Source organism: Hippopotamus amphibius, chromosome 1 (genome assembly GCF_030028045.1).
Source record: "Hippopotamus amphibius kiboko isolate mHipAmp2 chromosome 1, mHipAmp2.hap2, whole genome shotgun sequence".
NCBI lineage: Eukaryota > Metazoa > Chordata > Mammalia > Artiodactyla > Hippopotamidae > Hippopotamus > Hippopotamus amphibius.
Genome location: NC_080186.1, coordinates 25,301,288 through 25,324,729, shown reverse-complemented (window position 1 = coordinate 25,324,729; position 23,442 = coordinate 25,301,288). Strand labels below are relative to the sequence as shown.

General features: G+C 52.4%; 4 protein-coding genes across 5 annotated transcripts; 2 read left to right on the top strand and 2 right to left on the bottom strand.

Moving 5' to 3' along the window:
• Window positions 1-171: 171 nt before the first annotated feature.
• On the bottom strand, window positions 172-1,771 carry FAM167B (family with sequence similarity 167 member B). The gene is made up of 2 exons (XM_057703903.1): window positions 1,289-1,771; window positions 172-657 (listed from the first exon to the last, which is right to left on the bottom strand). Exons 1-2 carry the CDS (start codon window positions 1,547-1,549, stop codon window positions 427-429), a joined length of 492 nt encoding a protein of 163 aa, XP_057559886.1. The 5' UTR covers window positions 1,550-1,771; the 3' UTR covers window positions 172-426.
• A 3,011-nt stretch (window positions 1,772-4,782) lies between these two features.
• LOC130833779 (myotubularin-related protein 9-like) lies at window positions 4,783-11,116 on the top strand. Its single transcript, XM_057703783.1, has 10 exons — window positions 4,783-5,097; window positions 5,281-5,389; window positions 5,610-5,735; window positions 5,851-6,024; window positions 6,494-6,720; window positions 8,103-8,264; window positions 8,444-8,585; window positions 8,667-8,887; window positions 10,572-10,723; window positions 10,804-11,116. The coding sequence occupies exons 1-10, from the start codon at window positions 4,913-4,915 to the stop codon at window positions 10,935-10,937; spliced, it is 1,632 nt and encodes a 543-aa protein (XP_057559766.1). The 5' UTR covers window positions 4,783-4,912; the 3' UTR covers window positions 10,938-11,116.
• A 58-nt stretch (window positions 11,117-11,174) lies between these two features.
• On the bottom strand, window positions 11,175-18,843 carry EIF3I (eukaryotic translation initiation factor 3 subunit I). The gene is made up of 11 exons (XM_057703892.1): window positions 18,700-18,843; window positions 18,514-18,606; window positions 17,135-17,222; window positions 16,765-16,830; window positions 15,669-15,818; window positions 15,453-15,580; window positions 12,781-12,891; window positions 12,581-12,670; window positions 12,191-12,264; window positions 11,605-11,697; window positions 11,175-11,474 (listed from the first exon to the last, which is right to left on the bottom strand). The coding sequence occupies exons 1-11, from the start codon at window positions 18,820-18,822 to the stop codon at window positions 11,393-11,395; spliced, it is 1,098 nt and encodes a 365-aa protein (XP_057559875.1). The 5' UTR covers window positions 18,823-18,843; the 3' UTR covers window positions 11,175-11,392.
• Window positions 18,784-23,096, top strand: TMEM234 (transmembrane protein 234). Of its 2 annotated transcripts, none has more exons than XM_057703920.1 (5): window positions 18,784-18,836; window positions 19,117-19,268; window positions 19,992-20,058; window positions 22,500-22,592; window positions 22,858-23,096. In XM_057703920.1, the coding sequence occupies exons 1-5, from the start codon at window positions 18,821-18,823 to the stop codon at window positions 22,950-22,952; spliced, it is 423 nt and encodes a 140-aa protein (XP_057559903.1). In that variant the 5' UTR covers window positions 18,784-18,820; the 3' UTR covers window positions 22,953-23,096. The 2 variants fall into 2 exon arrangements, with proteins under 2 accessions (XP_057559903.1, XP_057559897.1); XM_057703914.1 differs by having other exon boundaries at window positions 22,500-22,601.
• Window positions 23,097-23,442: the final 346 nt, after the last annotated feature.

The following is a 23,442-nucleotide window of genomic DNA, read 5'->3' as shown; positions in this document are numbered from 1 at the left end:
CTGATCTTGATAAGATAAAGCAATAGAAGTGGAGCTGTGGCGGGGGATGGGGACCCATCACTCCATCTCCACCCCAAGGCCAGTCTTCTCTCTGGCAGCAGAATCCCTGGTCCCAGCAACAAGTGACATACAGCCACCTTGGGCCTGAATAAATGACTGCAGAGACCTTGATGGGAAGCAGATGTTTATTGAGGAGCCTGGGGGTCTGTGAACTCCCCTTCCTCCACACTGCCCCCCCTCCCCCATCTGGGGCAGTAGGGGAAACAGGATGCTGGGGCTTTATGGTTCCAGAGCGCTGAGCATCTCCGCAACTCCCCCCCCCACCCCTCTCCACGTGCTGGCTCCTCTGGGGCACCCCTCCCTTTCTTATTCCCAGGTGGGCTGGGAAATGGGTAGCAGGTGGTGCAGGAGGCAGGTGGGTGCCCTTCAGCAAAGGGTGAAGCGCCGGGCGCTGATGTTCATGCGCGTGAGGCCCAGGTGCCGCAGTGGGGGGGCCAGGGCCACGCCGGCCCCCGGCTCCAGCTCCAGCTCCATCTCCGCCTCGTTCAGCAGCTCTTGGTGCAGGTGACAGACTTGGTCCACCTTCAGCCGGTGCAGCTGGGCCCGCAGCCTAAGCAGCTGCCCTGCCAGCTGCCGGTCCTGTGCCTGCATCTCCCGCTGCGGCCGAAAGGGGGCGTGAGCCAGCTGAACCTTCATTCTTCCCTTCCGGTCAACACCCTGGGTCTTTGCACTGGTTCTGTCCTCCCCACCTCCTCACACCCCAGCTCTGTGTATCCCATCTCATAGATCTTGCTCTAAAACCAAGCTAAACAAATACAGGTACCTGGGGCCCAATCCTAGATCAACTCAATGGAATCTCCAATTCGGAGGCTGGACATTTTTATATTTGCACATATTGGAGTAAAAGCCACCTATTCAACACTGGCCTCCTCTGTGTACAGCATGGTCAGTACCTCCTTTGTATCTTTGGGGTACAGCAATTCCCAGAGTATGGGACGCCATGCCTTCCCCAGGTGTAACTGGTGGCCCCCCAAGGGCAGACAGACTCTGTCCCCTGAGCCACAGGAGCACAAGGTCAGTAGATTGGATGGGCTCCTTCTTCAGCAAGTCTCCCTGAATAAAACACTGGACAAGTCCATTTCTGGCTCCTCGGCCCTGGGACAAAGCCGCAGGAGTGGGCAGTTGCTGGAGGCAGGGTCACTCTCATCCTCTCCCCGTACACAGTGTTTTGGGCCCTAAGGACTGCCCTCCAGGCCCTCTGCAAGGCTGCCCATCCCACCAGACTCACCAGCTCCCGACGGAGCCACTCAAGAGCAGAGTCCATTGAGTCGAAGCCGCAGATGGCCCCACGTCCCCTGGGCTCCAGTCTGACTTGGGCCCTGCGCCAGGCCTGGCTCTGGACCCTGGCCGTCCACTCCAGATAGGAGGGCCTCCGTGTCTGCAGCTGCAGCTTGGCCGTCAGCGCCTTTACGGAGTCCAGGCTCTCTTCTTCTTCATCCTCCTCATCTTCTTCCCCCACTGCCTGGAATTTCAGTGGCCCCAGGGACATGGTTGGGGGTGAGTGACAGGGCAAGGCTGAAGCTCTGGGATTAGGGAAAGGCTGGCAGTATCACCCAGGGAGAGGTGGCAGAAGCTGAGGGTGAAAGAAATGTGCCAGGGAGTGTGCAATGGTGAATGTTCAAGGTGGGTCAGGGAGCCTTGAGTGTGTCAGGGTGGGTAAGTAGATGGGTGTGGGAGACTGAGTGTGCAAGGGCTGGGATTTTCCTGGACTGCTAACCCGGGAGCCACGTGATGCCCATCTGGGTGGGGGCAGGAGGAGCCCTGCTTCTCTGGCCCCTTGGATAAAATTTATTGTCTTTGCCCAGAAGGAGACACCCAGTTCCCAGAAAGGAAGTTGCTCCAGGATAAGAAAAGCATCATCCACACCAGAGTCTTGGCCCTCTTCCCAAGACCCAAGTTAAGGGATTGGGGAGGGGACAGGAGGCTGACAAGCTGCCCGTTGTCCTCACTCATGACACTGGCCTTTCAGCAAAGGAATAGTGTCCAAATCCCTGGCTTGGGGGTCAGGAGACCTGGGTTCTGGTGCTAGCTCTGGTGGGACCTTGGACAAGTCACTGACTCTCTGTTGGGACAGATCAATGATTTCAAGCTATATTCTAAGGAACTTTAGGTTCCCTTGGAAATCCCTCAAGGACTGTGTGCAGGGTAAGGGCAGAGCTGTGGATGGGCTCCTAGACCTTCCTCTCCCTGCCCCTCCCAGGGCTTCAACCAAAGCAGTTCCCTTTTTAAAACTTTGTATTGAAATAGAACACACAGAGAAAAATTTACATGTCATAAATACATGGCTTGATGAATTCTCCCAAGCTGAACACACTTACATAAGCGGTACCCAGATCAAGCAAAGGAGTATTACCATCAACCAGGAAGCCTCTTTTGTGCTCCTGCCTATCACAGCTCTCCTAAGGGTAATGTAACCAAGCATAGGGCTTGCTCATGTGCCCGCAGTGCAAAAAAGCTAAGCTCTGACAGGGTGTTTGCAGCAAGGTAAGGGTTTATTGCCGGGGGCCAAGCTGGGGAGTAAGAGAGTAGCCTCAGATCCACTCCAGCTTGGTCTTTGAGTGTTGGGTTTTTTTTTTTTTTAAAGAGGAAGAACCGGACTTCCCCTGTGGTCCAGTGGTTAAGACTCCACACCCTTCCACTGCAGCAGGCACGGGTTCAATCCCTGGTCGGGGAAGTTCCGCATGCCACGTGGTGTGACCAAAAAAAAGAAAAAAGAAAAAAACACGGGAAGAACAAAGAGGCTGAGATTAATCATCTTTTTGTGACATTTCTGTAACATTTCTTAATTGTAGTTTCAGGAGTCAGAACATTTCTTGTTTAAGATTATCTGGCCAAGTGGTCCACAGCTGGGGCTGATGAGCTGCTACCTCATCTTGTCCTAGAGAAACAACTTGAACTTGTATGTTAATGATGATATCTAGAATAGCAATTTCAGTACATTAATGTTATTGATGTTATTGACAACAGCAATTTTAGATATCTGACTCTGGGGGCGGTTTCTTTCTTTCCTTTTTGGCTGCATTGGGTCTTCACTGCCGCAGGCGGACTTTCTCTAGTTGTGGCAAGCGGGGTCTACTCTTCGTTGCAGTCAGGCTGGTCATTGCAGTGGCTTCTCTTGTTTTGGAGCATGGGGGCTCTAGGCTCCAGGGCTTCGTTAGTTGCACCATGGGGGCTCCATAGTTGTGGCACATGGGCCCTAAAGTGCTCGGGCTTCAGTAGTTGTGGTACGTGGGCTCAGTAGTTGCAGCACTCGGGCTCAGTAGTTGTGGTGAACAGGCTTAGTCGCTCCGTGGCGTGTGGGATCTTCCCAGACCAGGGACTGAACCTGTGTCCCCTGCATTGGCAGGTGGATTCTTAACAACTGCACCACAAAGGAAGTCCCTGTGTTTTTGTTTTTGTTTTTTGGCTGTGCTGCGAGGCATTCAGGATCTTAGTTCCCTACCAAGGATCGAACCCATACTTCCCACAGTGGAAGTGCAGAATCTTAACCAGTGAACCGCCAGGGAATTCCCTGACTCTGGTTGATTAGTGTTCATTTAGCACAGGATTGAGGTCAGAGGGGACAAAAATAAAGTTTTGGATAGAGAAATTAATCATAAACTCAGTAAGAGAACTTGGTTTCAGTAATACTACCCTAATTTGACAGCATAGATTAGTTTCGCCTTTTTGTATACTTTCCAGTGGTTCTCGATCTTTAGCATGGATCAGAATCACCTGGAAAATTTGTTAAAATGATTCAGTATGTTTGGGGTAGGGCTCAATAATTTGCATTTCTAATAAATTCCCATCCCAGCTGATGCTGCTGGACTGGAATTTTACAATTTATGCTCTTTTATGTCTGGTTCCTTTCATAGAGCAGTTCCAACTTTATGTTTATATTATGGGGGAGGGGTCCACCTATGATTTCATTATTTGGTAGAAGGCTTTTGCACATACACAAAAGCCTGGAACCTGGTAGACCAGAAGGCTCTTTAAAGGTAGGAGTACATCTTGTTTTTCTTAGTTACCAGCACTTAACACAGTGTAGGTATCAGTGTTTAAGAAATAAAGGAATACTTGGATAGATGGGTCCTCCAGTAAATAGATTTAAACCCTTATAATTTACCAGCTTAAGTGTGTCTCTTGTCAGACTGAAAACCCTGTGAACAGAGCCTTCCTCAGCCATCCTTGGGTCCCAACACCCAGTGTAGGGCCCAGCTCAGTGTATAGGCAATTCACGTTTGGGCAAGGGATAGAGTGATGAGGAATGAGGCTCCTGAGGGCAGGACTATACCAGAAGTGGCCGCCCTAGAGGGCGCCCTCAGGCAGGGACTTCCAGCTGTGGTGGGGGAGGGGCGCCAGCTACACAGCTGCTTGCATTTAAGGTGGACCAAGGGATTTTCCCACACCCAGCCTCAGATGTAGGGGAGGATGCAGACAGGTCCCGGTTTCACACCCACTCTTTCCACCCCTTTCACCAGGGTACAGGAGAAGAGAAAAAAGATTTATTTTTTAAATCAGCAAGAGTGCCAGCACCCCAGTTTAAAAAAAACACAAAAATATGAGTGCCTCATGCGACTCAGGCACGAGGTAAAGGGCTCAAGATTATTCTCCCCATTTCACAGATGATGAAATTGAGGTTTCCTTAACAGGTTCTAGCCCCGGGGTCCTCACTAAGAAGTGCTGGCAGTAGGAGGGGGGAAATTCCTGTGAAACTGTGAGATCCCTTCCTCCAAGGGGCCTCCTTAACAGCTGTGCTGCCGGCGTCGCCAGCTGCCCAGCCAGTTCCTGTCCCTTTCGGAGCCCGCGCTCACCCCGCCTGACGCTCCTAGGGTCTGCCCTTCTGCCGGGCCCCAGGCCCACCGCTGGAGGAATGGAGTTCTCAGAGCTGATCCGTACGGGCCAAGCCCAAGCCGAGCTCCTGTGGGGCCCGGAGGCGCCCCCGCTGCGCGGCACGCTTTGCGTCACCGGCCACCACCTGCTGCTGTCGCCAGGGCCCCAGGCGGCTCCAGACCTGTGGCTGCTGCTGTTGCGTTGTGTCGACTCCATAGAGAAGCGGTGAGACGTGGCGGGGGCGTCCCCACAGTCTGGGAGCGCGTGGCTCGGCAGGGAGAGGGGGAAGGGCAAGCGCAGTTGGAGTTGGTGCCCCCCCCCCCACCATAACGTACAATCCTAAAAAACTCCTTCTCCTCTCCCTGGTGGGGGCCAGGGGACATTAAGCCTAAGCTTATCCATCCCCAGGATCGCGGGTGACTCCGGCACCATCACGCTGCGCTGTAAGGACCTGCGAGTGCTGCAGCTGGACATAGAGGGCGTGGAAGCGACGCTGGACATCGCCCGCTCCATCGAGGTACGCCAGGGGTGCACCAGAGGCACTTAAGCTTACCTATCCCGTAACAAGGGGAATTAACGGGGGTAATTTCTCAAAGGTACTCCGCATCCAGTGTTACCCCGGAGCATAGCTACTGGCAAGGGGATGCAAAGTGGTCTGGAGTGCGTGGAGAGGCGGGAGCTACGGAGCGGAGGGCTGGATCCCGACCTTTCCCAGATCCCTTGACTTCCTTCCCCAGGCGCTGTCCTCCCTGGAATCGGTCATCACCTCCTTTCCGTTCTTCTACCGTCCCAAGGGCTTGAGATTGGGCGACGCCTGGCACTTCCACCCGCCTGAACGCTACTACAAGCGAGTAGCTCGCGAGGTGGGCGCGGTCGTGGGGACCTGGGGATGTGGGAGAGCCGGGTCTGGAAGGGGCGCGGGGACAGGACACTCATCGGGTGCCCTAGAACCGGTCTTCGCCCCTCCCTGTGCCGCAGACCAGCGCGTGGCGGCTGAGCGAGGCGAACGAGGACTTCAGCTTGTGTCCCAGTTACCCTCGCGCAGTGATCGTGCCTCGCTCTGTGGATGACCATGCCCTGGCGCGCAGCGCCCGCTTCCGCCAAGGAGGCCGCTTCCCTGTGCTCAGCTACTACCACGCTCCCAGCGGAACCGTGAGCCCCGCCCCTCCCCAGACCCCGCCGCTAGGACCCTCTGCGTCCCTTCTTGGCTCTCTCTGCACTGGCCGGCCTATTGGTTGCCCGGCTGCTGCCCGGGCTCCCGCCCTATTCTGGCCCCGCCCACTCGGCTCAATCCTGCCTTCGTGGATTCTGGCCCCGCCCCTCCCTGGTTTCCGCGACTCGCCTCTCTCTGGCGCCGCCTCCGGCTGGTCTAGACCCCTTGAAGCCTCGTCTCTTTTGTCAACCCATGACCCGCCCCCAGTCTACCCATCGGGTCCCTCTCCCCGCTGGCCGCAACCCACCCAGACCCGGTGCGATGCCTGTAGGGCTCCTGAGCTCCAGTCCGCCCCAGCCAGCTCTAGACCCGCTCCAGTGTGTAGACCTGGCCTAGGGATCCCCTGAGAGAAGTCCCTGAGCCAGGGCTGGGTGGGTACAGTCACCGGAGCAGAGTCCCTGTTCGCAGGTGCTGCTACGTTCCAGCCAGCCCCTGACCGGGCCCCAGAAGCGGCGTTGCGCTGAGGACGAGGAGCTGCTGCGAGCTGTGCTAGCGGGGGCTCGCCCCGGAGCCCGGGGCTTCGTCGTGGACACGCGCTCTGCCCAGGCCGCCAAACAGGCCCGCATGACTGGGGGCGGCACCGAGGCCAAGGCCGCCTACCCTGGCTGGAAACGGCTGCACCGGCCCCTGGAGAGGTAATGAGTCTTCCCATCCTCTCCTAGGTCCTTTCCTGCAGGACTCTTTATAGATGAGGGCGGGGGAGGGCTGTCTTCTAGGAATTTCCAGGACTGTTAGGTCTCTCCTGGTAGCCATCCTGCCAGGTGGGCATCGCCACTCGCAGGTCCCCACTGACAGAGCTCCTTTCTCTCTAGACACCCCAACTCTGCCTGGGAAGAAAAAGCGCTTCTTTACATTAAACTGAAATTTGTCTTCAACAACCTCCCCCTCCCCCCACACTTAACTGGACCCAGCCCTGCCCTGAGGGCTATACCCGTACAGTTGTTATCTGCTCCCTTTGTCTCTCGGTGCCGGTAGTACCAAGAGGAGGTCCTGAGGGACTTTGGTGCTTTGAGAAGTAGACTGCTCCCCTATCCAGAATACAAAACTCTGTTTATTCACTGATTCGACCAACACTGACCCAGCACAGAGGCTGAGATGCTGGCCAGCCTAGACATGGCAGAAGATCAGCAGTAAATGGGCAGTTAGAATTCAGTGTGATAAGTAGCAGCACAGAGGAGGCACCCTTCTCTTAGAATAGGTCATCCTGAGAAAGCGTCCCTGAGAATAGGATGCTTTAGCTGAGACCTGAAAGAGAGGAGGGGTAAGCCAGAGGCTGGGAGAAGGACATTCCAGGTGGAAGGCACTGCATGTGTGTAGGAGCAGGGAGCCTAGTCATTTGTCCTGTTTTGGAACTGCAAGCACTTCAGTGTGGTGGGAGTGTGGAGTGTGAGGGGGAGGCAGGGAGAGAGAGATGGAGGTAGAGAAGCTAAAGGGGTGACGGGCCAGAGCAAAGGTCTTGAATGCCATGATTCTGAGCTTAGATTTTATCCTAAAGGCAGTGGGGAGCCACTGAAAGCTTTTAAACAAGCCTGAAAAAGTCTCAATTAGATTTTCTGGCAGGAGGTTACTGGTGATCTAGAGCAGAACAGTTCCTGCGAAGTAGAAGCAGAAACCAGAATCCCAAGGGTATTATTTCTCTTGTCAGACTGGTTCTCCCCAGGGGGTACTGTGTTGCTTCCATCAGACTGGGGTACCTCAAGGGGACTGTGACACCTTCATCAAATTGGGGGTTTCCCAGGGCATTCTGTTTCTCCAGGGGGCTCTGTGACCCCTCCCCAGGTATTGCTACCCTTCCCCAGCAGACTAGGTCTCCCCAAAGGGTCTTGGGTCTCCTCCACCAGATTTGGGAATCCTCAAGAATGGGGAATCACTTCCCTCAGATAGGTGGGCTCTCCAAAGGGCCGTGTCCCTTCTCTGAGGGCTCTATGTCTCCCCATTGGTCCAGAGCACTTGTTCCCAGGCTGTGCTCACCAGAGCTTGGGCTGGAGGAGGGATGACCAGACTCCCACTTGTGCAGGGGGCGGCCCCTACAGGAGAGCTTCGTGCGCCTGGTGGAGGCCTGTGGGGACCTGGAGCAGAGCATGGACCGCTGGCTTAGTCGACTAGAGGGCTGCCACTGGCTGTCACATGTGAAGGAGGCACTGAGCACCGCCTGCCTAGCAGCCCAGGGCATAGAGCGGTAAGGCCCCCACCCTACAAGACAGAGAAAAGGGCAGGGTGGGCAGGGCTCTCAACATCCAGGCCCAAAACCATGTTTCAGTAAGCAAATACAGCTTCCAAATGGGCCCATTCTATTCCTGGCCTGGCCACCCCAGGCAGGGAAGGACAGGCCACTGTTGATAAGCCCTGGGCCCACAGGGAAGGGGCCTGCATCCTGGTGCATGGGGCTGAAGGCACAGACAACACCCTGCTCGTGACTTCACTGGCTCAACTCATCCTAGACCCCTTGAGCCGAACCATGGCTGGATTCCAGGAACTGATAGAGCGAGAGTGGATCCAGGTAAGTGGCTGCCCAGCCCAGCCCTACCCCTCCATCCAGAATCCCCACTTCCTTGTGCCCATCGCTCTGCCCCCTCCCCAGGCCGGCCACCCCTTCCAGCTGCGCTGTGCTCACTCGGCCTTCTCCCACACCCGCCCCAAGCACGAGGCACCCACCTTTCTCCTCTTCCTGGACTGCGTATGGCAGCTGGGCCGCCAGTTCCCGCTGTCGCTGGAGTTTGGGGAGGGGATGCTGTTGGCGCTGTTTGATCACGCCTATGCCTCCCCTTTCGGCACCTTCCTCTGCAACAGTGAAAAGGAGAGGTGAGCTAAGGGGGTGTCAAGGTGGGTCAGAGGGCAGGCACAGGACAGGGGCGGGTACCTGCTGCATTGGCACCCTACTTCTTTAGAAGACATCCTTGGAAATTCGCTGCCGGTCTAGTGGTTAGGACTCAGCGCTTTTGGTGCTGGGGCCCAGGTTCAATCCCTGGTCGGGGAACTAAGATCCTGCAAGCCGCAAGGCGCAGCCTAAAAAAAAAAAAAAAAAAAAAAAGACACCTGTCCTTTTCAAATGAGTTTCTCTTTTCTCTCCTCTCCTACCTCCACATCTCACATTTCCCTCTAACATCTGCAAAGCCAGAAATGGATGGGTCCATGGCCAATCCTTCAGACCTACCCACTCTGTCCATAGCCAAGAACAAGTGCGCTCCTGGCTTAAAACTGAGGACTGAAGGGGAAAGTTGCTACCAAAATCATCGCTGGGCTCTCTACCGCTTTGCAGGGTTGATTCTAGTGAAGCAGTAGATTGGAGGTTGACAGCTGAGTCAAATTGTTTGGGCTCAAATTCTAGCCCCACCACTCACCTGCTGGGTGATCGATCGAAAGCAACCCTGAGTCTGTTTCATCAGTAGCAAGGAAAGGATCATAATAGTTGCCATAATCTAGAGGTGGGGTGGGGGTGTGCGTGAGGGTTAGCTGCGTTAAAGCATGGAAAGTGCTTAGCATAGTGCCTGGCACGCAGTCGGCACGCAAGTGGTAGTTATTTTTATTATTTGGTTGGCTTGTGGCATATGCTGCCAATGAGCTCCCATTAGCCATCTTTCTCTCATCAGACTGAGCTGAGGGGAGGGAGGGTTCACTCCTCTCTAAGAAGGTGGAGCTCATCTTTAGTTATCTTTTGTTGCCCAGTGGCCTTCTCCCCACCATGTTGTTTTCACGAACTCTGTTTATCATCCAGGTTAGAAACTTATTTTTACCTCCCTCTCCCATCTTTCATATTTAGCTTTTCTTCTAAGAATTTCTTAGCTTAGTCCTCTCCTGTCCAAGACCCCTCCTACTACCCTAATCCAAACTTTCCTTTCCACGTGGACCATTGAAACGGCTTCCTCACTGCTTGTTATCTCCACTTGTATCTTTTTTCTTTTCAGACTCATCAGTCTAGACCTATCAATATTCAGATTGGGCACTTTCCCACTTTGTTTTTGCTCCTGCAGTTCCCCCTCCTAAGTGTGAATATTTCCGTGTTCTTGCACAGCTGCTGAACTTCTGCTGTTAGACCCAAATGGCAAGTTTGTGTGTGTGTTGCTTTAAGCCACTAAGTTTTTGTTTGTTTTAATATTTATTTATTTGGCTGCGCCGGATCTTAGTTGCGGCACATGGGATCTTGGCATGCGGGATCTAGTTCCCCCACCAGAGATCAAACCCGGGCCCCCTGCATTGTGTGTGTGGGAGTCTTAACCACTGGACCGCCAGGGAAGTCCTGGAACACTCTTAATTAGCCTTCCCTGATCCTTTCAAGCAAAGCTAAGCAGAACTTCTTAAGAAATAGGACCTTTTGTCTTGTTCCTGGCTCTATCATAGTGCCCAATTCAGGATCTGACTCGTAGTAACATTTGCAGGAGAGGTTATCACTGCCCTGGGGAAGCTGTCACTCTACTACCCAGGGCCCCCACCCAGAACCCTGGAGGGCATAGCTGAGTCTGAAAGCTCACTCTCTCATTCCCTCCAGGTGCCTGTGTGAAGTGAGAACTCGAACACACTCCTTGTGGTCTGGGCTCAATCAGCCAAAAGAGCAACGAAAACTCCGGAACCCACTCTACATCCCCAATCCCTTGGCCCTCTGGCCCTCTGTGGAGCCCCAGAGCCTGCGACTGTGGCAAGGTGACCCCCTACCCCTCCTCCTCTTTGGGCAGTCCTCCCTTCTGCTCAGATTCCTTACCTGTCCTCCTCCTCTTCCTCAGGCCTATTTCTGCGCTGGACCCGTCCACCTGAGGCTTCAGAGGTAGCATGGGAGAAGGTGTGGCAAATAGTAACAGATCAGGAGGAGACAGAAGGCTCTCAGCCAACAGATTCAGCCTCTGAGCCCCAACCCTAAGAACTGGTCCTTGGATGGTGGTTGAGATGTTCCTGAAACCTCTCCAGGCCCCTCAGCGCCTTTGGACCTCGGATGAGGGTGCCTGCAACCCAGCCCAGCCCATAATACTGAAGTTCCAGGTTTGAAGTGTCCAAAGTGTAGGGAGAAGGTGCAAATAATAAAGGTATCCGTGACTGGTATCAGCTGGCTGGGGCATCGCTGAGAGGGGAAAGTGATGAAATATCTGACCAGAAACCATTTATTTCCAAACTAATTTATTTCTCAGAGTCCAAAACCTTCTGTGATCCTGGCCCAGATGGACATCCAGCTTCTTTTTGTGTGTGTGTATGGGTGACCACGCCATGCAGCTTGCAGGACCTTAGTTCCCAGACCAGGGATCGAATCCGTGCCCCCTGCAGTAGAAGCCCGGAGTCCTAATTACCAGACCACCAGAGAATTCCCAGAGATCCAGCTTCTTAAGCCTCAAACTCGAATTCAAAGTACTGCGGGTCGAAGTAGTGGATGCGGACATAACCGTCCTCGCCACCGCTGCTGTAGCTGGAAAGAGAGGACCAGGGCCCAGTCAGAGTCCCGCCCTGGGGGAGGAAGGCCTGGGGGCAGGGCAAGGGAAAGCGGCAGAGGCGGGCAGACCAGGGCTGAGCTCAGCTCCCTTCACCGGGCGCCCTACCTCTTGCCATCAGGATGGAAGGCAACGCTGTTGATAGGTCCAAAGTGACCCTTGACTCTTCCAAACTCTTCTTCAAAGGCCAAGTGGAAGAACCTGGAGGAGAGCAGGGTGGGAATCAATAGTTCACTCATTCTCCATCCCCTTCCAAAACCCGTCGAGAGGGACCACTCCCCACACAAACTATCAAGTGGGGAAATGAATGTGAACAAAACAAGATACAATTGGGGGGAAACTGGACCCAAACATCTCCCTTACTATGTGCTAAGCCGTGTTCTAAGCACTTAACAACTATTAACTCACTTATTTAATCTGCAGTTTTATGAGGTAAGTATATTATCATTGTCCCATTATACAGTCAAGGGTAACTGGGCACAGAGAACTACAATGATGCGTAGGGCTTCAGAGCGAGCCTGAGTTCATGCCCTTAACTGCTGTATTACACACTTGTCACAGAAGGGCCACAAATCTGGCTGCACTTCCTGGCAGCCAAAGAATTAAGGGACGCCTCCTCGGTTTATATGGTTTGTGTCCATCATGAAAGGCATTTCAAGACGTTTCAGTTTGGAAGAGCTCCTTCCCCCTTTACCTGGCCTCAAACTTGCCAATCCTGGTGGAGGTGGTGGTTACATCCATGGCTTCCTGACCACCGCCCAGCACCACCTGAAGGGAAGAAGAAAGTCTAGACAGGCCCAAAGGGCAGGCAAATCCATGTTCTGTTTCTCCCCCCAAGCTATAAGCCTGTAATATCTCCCACATCAGACTAGGAATATATTAAGGGTGAGGAACAAACATCCTTCAGCCTCCTCCTGCCCTGTCCCCTGGGGCTTCCCAAGCATTCAGCCTTGTTGCTGCTCTGAGAATCTCCTCTCTGCCTGACGCTATTTTCCCCCAGAGTTCGTCTTAATTGCTAGACAAACAACTAGATCCTGGAAACATTCTTAGGCTTTAGCAAGAAGCTCGGGTGGGGTTCCCTTACATGGTCATAGTTGGGAGAGAGGGCAGCTGAGTTGACGGGACGTTCTGTCCGGAAAGTCTTCTGGTGTTCAAGGGTTGTGGAGTCAAAGAGCTAGAGAGAGAAGGCAGGGGAGAAATCTGAAAAAGGGCCCTCCTTGGGGGAAGGCAAGAGCCACGCAGGAGGGTGGGAGCAGCCCCACCAGACCCCTCGCCTAGGCTTACCTTGGCTGTGTTGTCCTTGGATGCGGTGACAAACATGGTCATGTCCCTGGACAGCTGGGTGTCATTGATCTGCCGGGAGTGCTCCTTAACATTCACCAGCACCTCCCCGGACTGCGGAAGGAGGAAGAGTGAGGCTCTGCCCAGCCCGATCCCTGCTACCCCGCTGCTCAGCCGGGGTTCTAGACTGCTTCTGATCCCATGCAGGGGAGGGGAGGTCTGGGCTGGGCCTGCCTCAGTATCCTCTGAATCAACATTTATTCCCACTCCCAAGCCCAACCTGGCCCAAGTGTGCAGATTTCCTAAACAACTGCTAGTCTGCCTAGGAACACACTCTTAATGGTGACAAATGTACAAACCTAGTAATTAATCATTACATAACAGGAGAGCAGTTTCCATTTAATCCTTCTTCCAACTAATATTTATTGAATGGCTACTATCTGCCAAGCATTGTGCTAAGCAGTTAACAACACCTATTTCCTTTAATCCTCACAACAATCCTATGAAGTGGGTATTTTAATGGAAATTTTAAAAGGAAGAAACTAAAGTTCAGAGAGGTGGTGTGACTGGAGGTTCTGAAACCAAGAAGAGGCAGAACCCACTCGCATCTCCTTCCCTCATAGGGTCTTGGTCACAGTTCACAAGGAACGCTGCTTGTCCATCCTTTTTTTAGGTCTTCTCAAAGGGCTGTTTCATTTCCTGATTTCCCTTCCCACTAAAAGAACCTGCTGGACTATGTAGTACAAAGAATTTTAGAGTCTGCCCTTAAAAGCACTTCTCTGTGGGAGTTCCCTGGCAGTCCAGTGGTTAGCACTCAGCACTTTCACTGCTGAGGGCCCAGGTTCAGTCCCTGGGCAGGCAACTAAGATCCTGCAAGCCGTGCAGTGTGGCCAAAAACAAACAAACAAAACAAAACAACCTTCTCTGTGCCTCAATTTCTCTATCTAGAAAACAAGATTATTAAAAGCCCCCAGGGGTAATTCCCTAGAAGTCTGTGCTAGGATTCTCACTGCTGGGGCCCCAGTTTGTTTTTTTCTCCCTAAACTTTTATTTATTTATTTATTTATTGGGTCTTTGTTGCTGTGCGTGGGCTTTCTCTAGTTGCAGCAAGTGGGGGCTACTCTTCTTGTGGTAAGCAGGCTTCCCATTGCAGTGGCTTCTCTTGTTGTGGAGCACGGGCTCTAGATGCAGGGGCTTCTGTAGTTGTGGCTCCAGGGCTCCAGAGCACAGGCTCAGTAGTTGTGGTACATGGGCTTAGCTGCTCCACGGCATGTGGGATCTTCCTGGGCCAGGGTTCAAACACGTGTCCCCTACATTGGCAGGCAGATTCTCAACCACTGCACCACCAGGGAAGACCCGGGTCCCCACCTTTGATCCCACAAACTGCATGGTGTGGCAAAAAAAAAAAAAAGCCCCCAGGGTGACTGTAAGGATACTGGGACTGGGTCTTAATTGACCTTGCATGACGGGCACCTGGCCTGTGCCTGGTAAACCATTTGTTAGATGACTAAAAGGCCTCAAGCTTTGGGCCTCACACAGAGACCCTCAGAAGTCTGTTATTTCCTTTCCTGAGTTACTTTCACCTATTCTGAGGGAAGAATGTATTTCTGTCCCCTCCATTAATCTGGACATATGTACGGATGCATCTGGCTCCTCCATTTCAGGGAACAAGCACCAGCTTTACAGTCAAGCCTCCCTGGGGGCACCAAGCAGCTCCGCTGTTTGCCAACATCAAGCGTTGTTTATGTCTTTGACCTTGGGTCCCATTCCCTTCCTGCAGGTAGGCCTGGTGCTTTAGTGGACCGCAGTCAGTGCTTGTTGAGTGACCGACTAACCTTCACGGTATTACGTTCCAGCAGTCCCCAGAAACCCGAGATGGCCTGGACTGTACCCTTCCCCTGACCCTCCGTCTCATCAGTCACCCCCGAATGTCTCCTGTCAGGTAGTCCACATCCCTGTGACTACTGCCTAGTTTATGTCCACTCTCCAAACCAGCCTGTGGGAGCTTCCTAAAGAGAAAACCTGACCATCCATAACCATTTGAAGATTCCTTCCGGCCTAAGGGAAGGTCACAACGCCCTTATCCCTCTCTTCTGGCTTGAAGCTCCATTTATTCTCCACAGCTTAATGTACAAGACAAGTCAAAAATTATCCACACTCGTCATATTAAAACTTCTGTTGGCTGTATAGCCAGAGTGCGGATAATTTTTGACTCACCCTTGTACATGCCACCTCCTCTGTGACAGAGGGCACTTTCTGTCCTTGGTTGAGACCTCTATATGGTGGCACAACTCATAATCTGACCCATGTGCTAGCTGTTTGCCAGTCTGTCTCCCCCGGGGCAGAGCCCATGTCTGATTCACTTCTTTGTCCTCAGAGCCTAGCATGGGGCCTGGCACTCAGTGGTGCCAGGAAAATATGTAATTGTGATCATTAGTAACATATCCTAAGCACTCTATGACAAGTTTTTCAAACCAAGGATCAGATGTCATCTGATCCTTGAAACATCTTACAGATAAACAGGCTCTGTGAAGTTATGTAATATGCCCAAGATCACATAATGAGAAGGTGGTGAAATCTGCACGTGAATCCAGCCTTCAGTCTTAACCGCTGGGCTTATCCTGCCTCTCACAGAGAACCATTCTGATGGGCTTAGGTCTCACCCACCCCCTTACCTTGGCGCTATACTGGTTGAGCTCTCCGCCCTCGTGGCCTGTGATGATGCACTCTCCCAGCGGTCCCCAAACAGCACTGGTGATCTTGGAGTCGTTGCAAGGGATCTTCATGTAGGGCTCATTGTTGTCTGTGTGGGGCAGTAGACGTCAGGCCCCGGGCTCTGGAGCCGCCGCCCTTCACCTCAACCCTAGTCCTGAGCCCCAGCACCGGCTCACCGATCTGGCTCGGATCCCGCAGGTCGAAGAAGCTCACGAAGCACTGGTAGCCCATCTGCTTGTCCGTGGAGAACATGATGATGTTGCCCCCAAAGTCAAAGCCACAGGTCCGGACTGCTGAATTGGTCTTGAGTAGGGCCAGCTGCTTCCCTGGGGACAGGCAGAGTTGGGGCTAGCCTTTGCTCACTGCGGGGAGGATTCTTTCTACACTTGCCTATCGTCACGCTGCACTGTTTCTTCTGTGCTAGTGACCCTAACACCCTCTCCCCTTTTCTTCCTCACTGCTGTGCTTTGGCTCAAATCTTTTAACTTCTCCCCACAGTCCCTCCTCAGACACCCTGCCACTGTGGACTGCAGTGGATCTGTCTCCGGCTCAGAACATGCTCCCCCATGGCAAAGTCCTGCTCTGATTTCTCTGTGTCCTCAGTGCCCAGCAAAGACCTGGGAGAGATCTGGGTACCCAGTAAAGATCTACTAAATGGAGTGGCTTAAAAGGCTCCCCTGTTTTCTGTTTGTTCCTCCAATGCTCCCCACTGCTACCTGGGCTTGCTAAAGCTAAACACACTCTTCCCTGCTTGGGGACCTCTACAGCATGCCAAATCCTGCAGAACAAAGCCATGCTCCTGAGTTTGCATTCAAGGCCTGTTCTGGCCCTAGTCTGCCTCAGCTTCTCCACTGCCATCTATTTCATCCCCCGAGAAGCAGGAACTCCCACCAGATCAGTTGACTTGGATATGACACTTGCCCTGCTTTCATTCCTGCCAGTGCCAAAGTGATGACCTCTTTCTCATCCTTCGAGCCCCAGCTCATATCACATTCACTTTGGGAAACCTTCCCAGGCTGTTTCCACCCCCACTGCAGGCATTCAGTTGCCCTCTCTGGCTTCCCACAGTACTCTTTACTTCCTCTAACATGGCTTCTGTTTCACTGTAGTGCCTCTTTTCTCCTCTGTCTTCCTTATTTTCTTGTCTGCCTCTTTTTCCCTAGACTGGGAACCATCTCTGGATTTACCTCTATTTTCCCAGAACCTATTCACCTCAACAAGTATAGTGTAGGTCCTCACTGTTTGCTGTAAAAGTGAAGGATCCAGGCTTACCTGTTTCACAGTCCCAGAGACGACAGCTGTTGTCAGCTGAACCGGTGAGGACATGTTTGGTGTCCCCTGAAGAGGGTGTTAAGAAGCATGACAGAGTTCACCCGAGCGCTTGTCCTCTTGGATGGCCAACTGAATCACCTCCCTGTTTAGCATCAGAGAGCCTTCCTTCTTCTCTCATCCTAACCTCCTCATCCAGAACTGGAACTTGTCCTAAATGTTCCCCCAACCAATGAACAGACCAGGGAGCAGGAGGGAGATAACATCATTCTCTAGACCCACAAGAGCATCCCAAACTCCCACCTCCAAGTCAGCAGCCTCTGCATTGCTGGCAGACCCTGGGAGCACAGACTCAGAGCAAAGACAAGGATACAGTCAGCGTCCACACACCACACAGCTCCGGTATGGCCCATGTAGGTGCCCAGCCTCTCACCATTCACAGAGTACCACACATTGACAATCTGGAGGAGTCAATGACAATGTGACAGGATCATACGCAAATACACATCTCAGGCAGAACAATGGCCTCCTATTTCGCCCCACGAGCCCCGAGCAGCCTCTAGCCAGGCCAGATTCTGCCCTCTCCTGCTCATCTCTTGGAAAACAGTAGGTTTCAGGAAAAAGACCAACTCCTAGATTCTCCTCCTTCCCGCAGCTAAGCAGCAAGGGATCAGGAGGCTTGCAAAAAGTCTCCATTTGCCACTATACTAGCCCTTTCCCAGACTCCTAAACCCTCAGAAGAATAAAAGGTCAAGTTGAGTGCCAGCCTAGAAAAACAGTAGCTTTGGTGCTGTGTCCAAACGGGAGCAGTTGGCAGTAGGGAAGCTTGGGTTCCAGTCCCTGCTCTGCTACTATCTCACTGTATTATCTTAAAATTAGTGCTTCTCCCCTCTGAACTTCAGTTTTCCCATCTGTAAAATGGCCAGGACAATAATGCCTTCTTCAAAGGGCAGCTGTGAGACTCCAATAAAATAATGTCTAAGGAATTTAAAATATAAGTGACTAACATTAATTAGACACTCACACACACTAAGCTCCTTACTTGAATAATCTCATTCATCTTAAAGACAACCCCATGAAAGAGGTGCTACAACTACCCATCTTTTGTAAAAAGGGACACAAAGTTTATCACGGTTAAATGACATGCTCAGTCACACTGCTAGTGAACGCAAGACTCAGGATTCAAATCAGGTCTGTTTGGTTCCAGAGTCCCCACTTTTAGCCACTAGAGTTGACTTCCTCCATATGGAGGTGCCTCAAAAGGCAGTACTGTGACGGGCTGTTTGCAGTCAGTGAGTGGCAGGAAAGGGCTGACTGAAATGATATCAGGGACATCTTCATTAAGGCCTCTGTGTCCCTCGCCACCCAAAGATCAACTTCCCCCTTCTTCAGGTGGTCTGTTCCCCTATCCCTGTAGAATAGCTTTGTGCTTCCCCAGAATGGTCTCCGCTCCACCCCCCGAGCAAGCGGACCCTCGTCCCCGTTCCCCTTCCACAAGGTCCCTTGCTTTTCTTCTCCCCGGCTACTCCCTCCTTCTACCAACAACTGAGTCCTTTCCTACCTCTCCAGGTTTAATGTTCTCGCCCTCCTAATCCCAGGATGGTCTCTCCCTACTTCTCTGAATGGGGCTCTCTTTGGTTTCTCTCTCGCGGCAAAACTGGCTTGTTCACGCTTCGCCCCGGCAGAATGAACTCGCCCCTCCCGGGCCCCCTCCGCACGGTCCCGGCGGCCCGCCCTCCGGCCAACGCTCACAGGGTCCTTGGCCACCGTGAAGAGGAGATCTCCCTCGCGGTTGTACTTAATCTGCGTAATGGACCGCTCATGGCCCTGCAGCAGGATCGGCTTCTGCGGGGACAGGACGAGAGTGTCAGCGCCCAGAACCGGCCCCAGCCCCAGCCCGGACCCCAAGGGCAATAACTCTAACTCAGGGGAACTCACCATTCCGGCGGTGACGCGAGGAAAGCAGCAACGTGAGTGAACCGGAAGAGGCTTTGGCGCCACTTCCGGATTACAGGTCTCCGCCCCTTCGTCCCCGGAAGTGGTGAGGAGCGACGTTGCCATGGCGGCGACCCTCGGTAAGCGGGCCCCGCCCCTCCCCGGGCTTCCCGACCCCCACCTGGAATTCACTTCCTACTCCTTCTCTATCACCTAGCCCCGACCACTGCTGCAACCCCGAACCTGGGCTCCTGGATCCACCTCCCTGGCCTCCCGGGGTCTGTCCTCCCCGCTAATCACACCCGGGGAGTTGGAGAGCAAACAAAAGATGTGAGGGCAGCGGGCTGTGGATGGGAGGCCGGACGAGGGCTGGGGCCGTGCGATGGGCGGCGGGGGAGTGTCACTGTCATTTCCATGCAGGGCAGGTACTAGCCCTGGTACTGGTGGCCGCTCTGTGGGGTGGCACACAGCCGCTGCTGAAGCGGGCCTCCTCCCGCCTGCAGCAGGTTCATGAGCAGACCTGGGCCCGGCAGTTGCTGCAGGAGATGAAGACCCTCTTCTTGAATCCTGAGGTGCGTCTGTGAATGAGCCCTCTCTTGGGGTTAGTCGCTACGAATTTGGTCTCTGGAGTCATACAGGTCAGGGTCAGAATTTGTGCTCCACCACTTCCTTGCTAGAAGTTCTTGGATGAGTCCCTTGTCTGCCTTGAGCCTCAGTTTCCTCATCTGTAAAATGGGCATAATATTGGTAACCATCTCATGGGGCACTTGTGAAGGTTAAGTGAGGTGAGGCACATAAAGCACTTGGCATTGGGCCTAGTACATAATTAGGGCTCAAATCTATGATGCTTTGAGCTGCTATTATTAATATTTTATTATGGTGACCCCAATGCTGCCGGTCTAGGCTAGTGGGAAAGGCAAGACATAGACACAACCACCTCTTAGGGCTAAGGGCTTTGAGAGAGGTACAGATAAACTGCTGAGTGAGTTATCAGGAGGGAGGCTGGAGCCAGGGGACTGGGGGAAGGCTTCTTGGAGAGAGTAACACTGTCACTCAGGGACTTGCAGGATGGGGAGGATAGGAACCAGCTGGGCTGAGGGAGCGGGCATTCAGGGCGAAGCCATGGAATTCAGTCACCAGCATTCCCTCTGCCCTGGAAGGGTCCTTTTCAGAGGGCTTAGGCCTTAGTCCCTTATAGCTACCCCTTCCTTCAAGGAAAGGCATATCTCAAAGCTCAGAGAAGGCAGCACTGTTCAGTTAAGCAATCACACTGACTGCAGTTTTCTTGTTTCCAGTACCTGATGCCCTTTTCCCTGAACCAGTGTGGCTCCTTGCTCTACTACCTCACCTTAGCATCAACAGGTGGGTCTCTGGCTTAGAACTTCTATGGTTAGTGGTGGATGCCACCCGGAAGTGTCACTGCAGGGAGGGTTGCCATGAGTGAGGGAAAGCGTACTGTCTCTGGTTCCTAAGTTGCACCCTCTTCTCTGGGCAGTAGGGCATGGTGGGCTGGTTATGAGCATGCTGCCAAGCACGAGAGTTGGTTTGAAGCCTGGCAGTCTCGTGCAGTGGCACAGGAAGAAAGAAGGTTCGTTTTGCTGTGCCAAGGGCTGGCTTTGATACTTTTGCTTCCACTGCTTGCTACCTGCCTAACCTTGAGCAAGTCCCTTATTTGAACTTTGATTTTTTATAGTTGGCTTCATAGCATTGAGAGGATTGAATTCAGTGTATGAAAAGCATCTGGTGGAGTACCTGGTGCACGCTGTACCAGGAGGAGCTCAATATACATAAATTTCCTTCCCCCGTTGTTGTTGACTGCCCTCTACTGCATCAGATACTGTTCTAGTTTTACACATTTTTTAAAATTCTCATCTCAACCCTATGAAGGGTTGTCTCCACCTAGGAGATGAAGTTACAAAACTTTGGGCAACTTATTGCATCTCTCTTTAAGTCCCACGGCATGTTGATGCAGGATTTGAAGCCATAAATTACTGAAGTTTATGCTTTCGAACCTTGCTATGACAATTTCACCTCTCCTGGAGTCTCACGCAGGCCCCCCAGGGACTTGAGGGGAGTTTGAGCCCCAGATAGCCCTGGGAAACCCTTCAGAGGCCATGGGAGGGTGAGGGGATAGGCCGACCTCCAGACCTGTCACATCAGCTTCAACTAGAGTCGCTCTGCTTTCATCTGTTGTGCATCTTGGGCTTCTCATGAGACTTCATTTAAAAGGAAGTTTGAAAGCCTCTGGCACTCCCTGCTGCCCAGGGTGCTGAGCCCTCCGGCCAGATGACTGCAGTTAGCCATTTACCAAGTTTTGAGCAGACTGGAATTTTAGGGTCCTGTTATCTCATCACCTGCTTTGTCTGTATGCTTTAATATCCAGCCATTCTAATAATCAGAACAGTGGTCTCTATTTATGAAGGATATATTCAGCCAAGGATATACACACATTATCATATTTCATCTTAGGACAACCCTGTTGTAAGGCGATGTTGTTATTTTGGTATCACTGTTTCATGTAGGGCACAGGCTCAGTGTATTTGACCTTATCAAGATGATGTAGGGAAACCTGGTGCCCTTGCACCATGCTGCTCCCCTCCCCCATCTACTGTTACAAAACAGTCTTTAGCAGCCACTGCATTCAGTGTAAGGTGGGAAAGCTTAAGGGAGGAGCTCTGAGTAGGTAGCAGTTGTGTCAGTTTCTAGGATGGCTAATGCCAGCCACAGTGGGACACACAGGGGATGAGGAGTTGCACAGTTCTCTCCTCCTCTACCTGAAGCAGGTGAGGCTCAGGACGGCTGGGAAAGAATGGGCTGAGAAGCCAACATGCACAGTCTGCCTGGCAGTTATGAGTCTTGTAAACAAGTAACTCAGCTTCTGATTTAGCTTTTTTTGTTTTTTTGTATGTGTTTAAGAACATAACATAAAATCTATCTTCTTTAAAAGCTTTAAGTGTACAAAATTTAAGTGTAATAAATTTTAAGTTAACAGTGTTCTTAACTCCATTAGTCTTTTTGAAGTTTGTTTCTTGTGAGTCAGTCCCTCAGAGCTTCAACAGTAAGGAACAGATCCTGGACTGTGGTGACCTCTACTTAAGGCCCAGCCCTGTGGGGCCTGTACTGAACCTGGCTTCCTACCTCTGACATTTTTTCTCTCCTGTAATTCCGTAAGGCCCAAGTCTGAGCTGAAACAGAAACAAAATGTGCTTCACCTGCAGTTTTGGTTTGTCCTTATCCATCTAAATGGATTCAATAAGGGTACGGGCTTTGGAGTCAGACATACCTTGGTTTAAATCCTCAGTTTGCCTCAGTGTCTGGGATGTATTTGAGCCTCTGTTTCCTTTATTTATGCAGAATGATGCTAACGCTCTTCCTGCAGTGTTGTTGTGAAGATTAATGAGATGTGTGCACAAAGCACCGGGCACATGTGTACTTGATAAATAGGTTTGGTGTTGCTGCACTCATGCTATTGCATCCTTTGGGTTTTGGGTACTTGTCTGTCCAGATCTCCTTGAGATTGCAGAAGTTCTCCTTGAGTGCAAAGACCTCATCCTTACCAGCAAACCAAGGTGGTCCCAGACCTTGTAGTTCAGGTTTGCATGATGGAATCCTGAGGGAGCACTGGAGTTAGAGTCAGGAGACCTGAGATTGGATTCTGAGCTTTGCTGTGACTTCATCTGGAAAATGGGGTCATGAGATACCCTTTTTAAAAGACTGTCTTATGATGTCATGAGAGTGTTTTGTGCCTGGAAAGGCTTTTTTTATTTTGCATCTCAGAGACTCTTTTCATTCTCATCACTCAGATCTGACCCTAGCTGTGCCCATCAGTAACTCTCTGGCCATCATCTTTACAATGATTGTTGGGAAGGTCCTTGGAGAAGATATTGGTGGAAAACGTAAGTCAGGCAAGTTTGGGAAGCCACTACTTGGGCTTTGACACCCCTGGGTTAGTATTTTCCAGAACCATCTTGCATGGCTGGGTGAGGAGAGGATCTTTCCCCATCTTGTGCCTTTCCTCTGCAGCTCCCCTGCTTCCTTGTGGCCATCAGAGATTCCTTCCCCTGGATAGTCTGGGGACAGACAGCCCTTCCCTCAGCCCTGCACCAGCTCCTACTGGCGTGGCTGGTCTCAGAGCCTCTCAATTTCTGCCCATTATCCCAGGAGCGTTTGCAGGCATGGTGCTCACCGTGGCAGGAATTACACTCTGCATCACAAGCTCAGTGACCAAGACCCAGGGGCAACCATCTACACTCTGAATGGACCAAGGCCACCCTCCAGCTCTGCTGTCTCCAGGAAGCCCCTGGGCCATGAGGTCAAGGCAGTGAGCATGCGGACATAGCCCTCCCAGCCTCAGCTTCCTCATCTCTTGGGCTAATAGCTACCTCATGGATCGTAATCAGAGGACAAGGATGAATGGGTCTGTCACTTTCAAGTGCTGTTCAACTGCTCAGATTTAGCACAAGTGACTTTACACTCACCCTCACCCACCTTTCTGCCCCAGCAGCACTCTTGCTGCTGTCATGTCAGGCCCCCAGATCTGCGACTGTCACTATGGCCTGACCTGGACTATCCCAGCAGCTGGTCCGTGGACCTCAGAACCCCAGCTGCAAGGAGAGAGCCAGCTACAGTCTGAGCCAGAGGTGCAAACAGCAGGCTCCCAGGGCTCAGCCCTGGCTGGCTAAGGAGGGAACTGAGGGAAGGTGCAAAAGAACAGCAGACGCAGGGGAGAGGAGCTGCCTGTTAGAC

What these genes read in the sequence shown, in the direction of transcription:
- FAM167B (XM_057703903.1), bottom strand. Translation starts at nt 1,549, where the DNA reads ATGTCCCTGGGGCCACTGAAATTCCAGGCAGTGGGGGAAGAAGATGAG. An exon ending in AGTGGCTCCGTCGGGAGCTG is followed by an intron (nt 658 to 1,288) that starts GTGAGTCTGGTG and finishes TTTCGGCCGCAG; the next exon opens with CGGGAGATGCAGGCACAGGA.
- LOC130833779 (XM_057703783.1), top strand. Translation starts at nt 4,913, where the DNA reads ATGGAGTTCTCAGAGCTGATCCGTACGGGCCAAGCCCAAGCCGAGCTC. An exon ending in TAGAGCGAGAGTGGATCCAG is followed by an intron (nt 8,586 to 8,666) that starts GTAAGTGGCTGC and finishes CCCCCTCCCCAG; the next exon opens with GCCGGCCACCCCTTCCAGCT. An exon ending in GAGCCTGCGACTGTGGCAAG is followed by an intron (nt 10,724 to 10,803) that starts GTGACCCCCTAC and finishes CCTCTTCCTCAG; the next exon opens with GCCTATTTCTGCGCTGGACC.
- TMEM234 (XM_057703914.1), top strand. An exon ending in CCCTCTTCTTGAATCCTGAG is followed by an intron (nt 19,269 to 19,991) that starts GTGCGTCTGTGA and finishes TCTTGTTTCCAG; the next exon opens with TACCTGATGCCCTTTTCCCT. An exon ending in TGGTGGAAAACGTAAGTCAG is followed by an intron (nt 22,602 to 22,857) that starts GCAAGTTTGGGA and finishes CCATTATCCCAG; the next exon opens with GAGCGTTTGCAGGCATGGTG.
- EIF3I (XM_057703892.1), bottom strand. Translation starts at nt 18,822, where the DNA reads ATGGCAACGTCGCTCCTCACCACTTCCGGGGACGAAGGGGCGGAGACC. An exon ending in TCTCTGGGACTGTGAAACAG is followed by an intron (nt 15,819 to 16,764) that starts GTAAGCCTGGAT and finishes GCCTGTCCCCAG; the next exon opens with GGAAGCAGCTGGCCCTACTC. An exon ending in GCGGGATCCGAGCCAGATCG is followed by an intron (nt 15,581 to 15,668) that starts GTGAGCCGGTGC and finishes TGCCCCACACAG; the next exon opens with ACAACAATGAGCCCTACATG.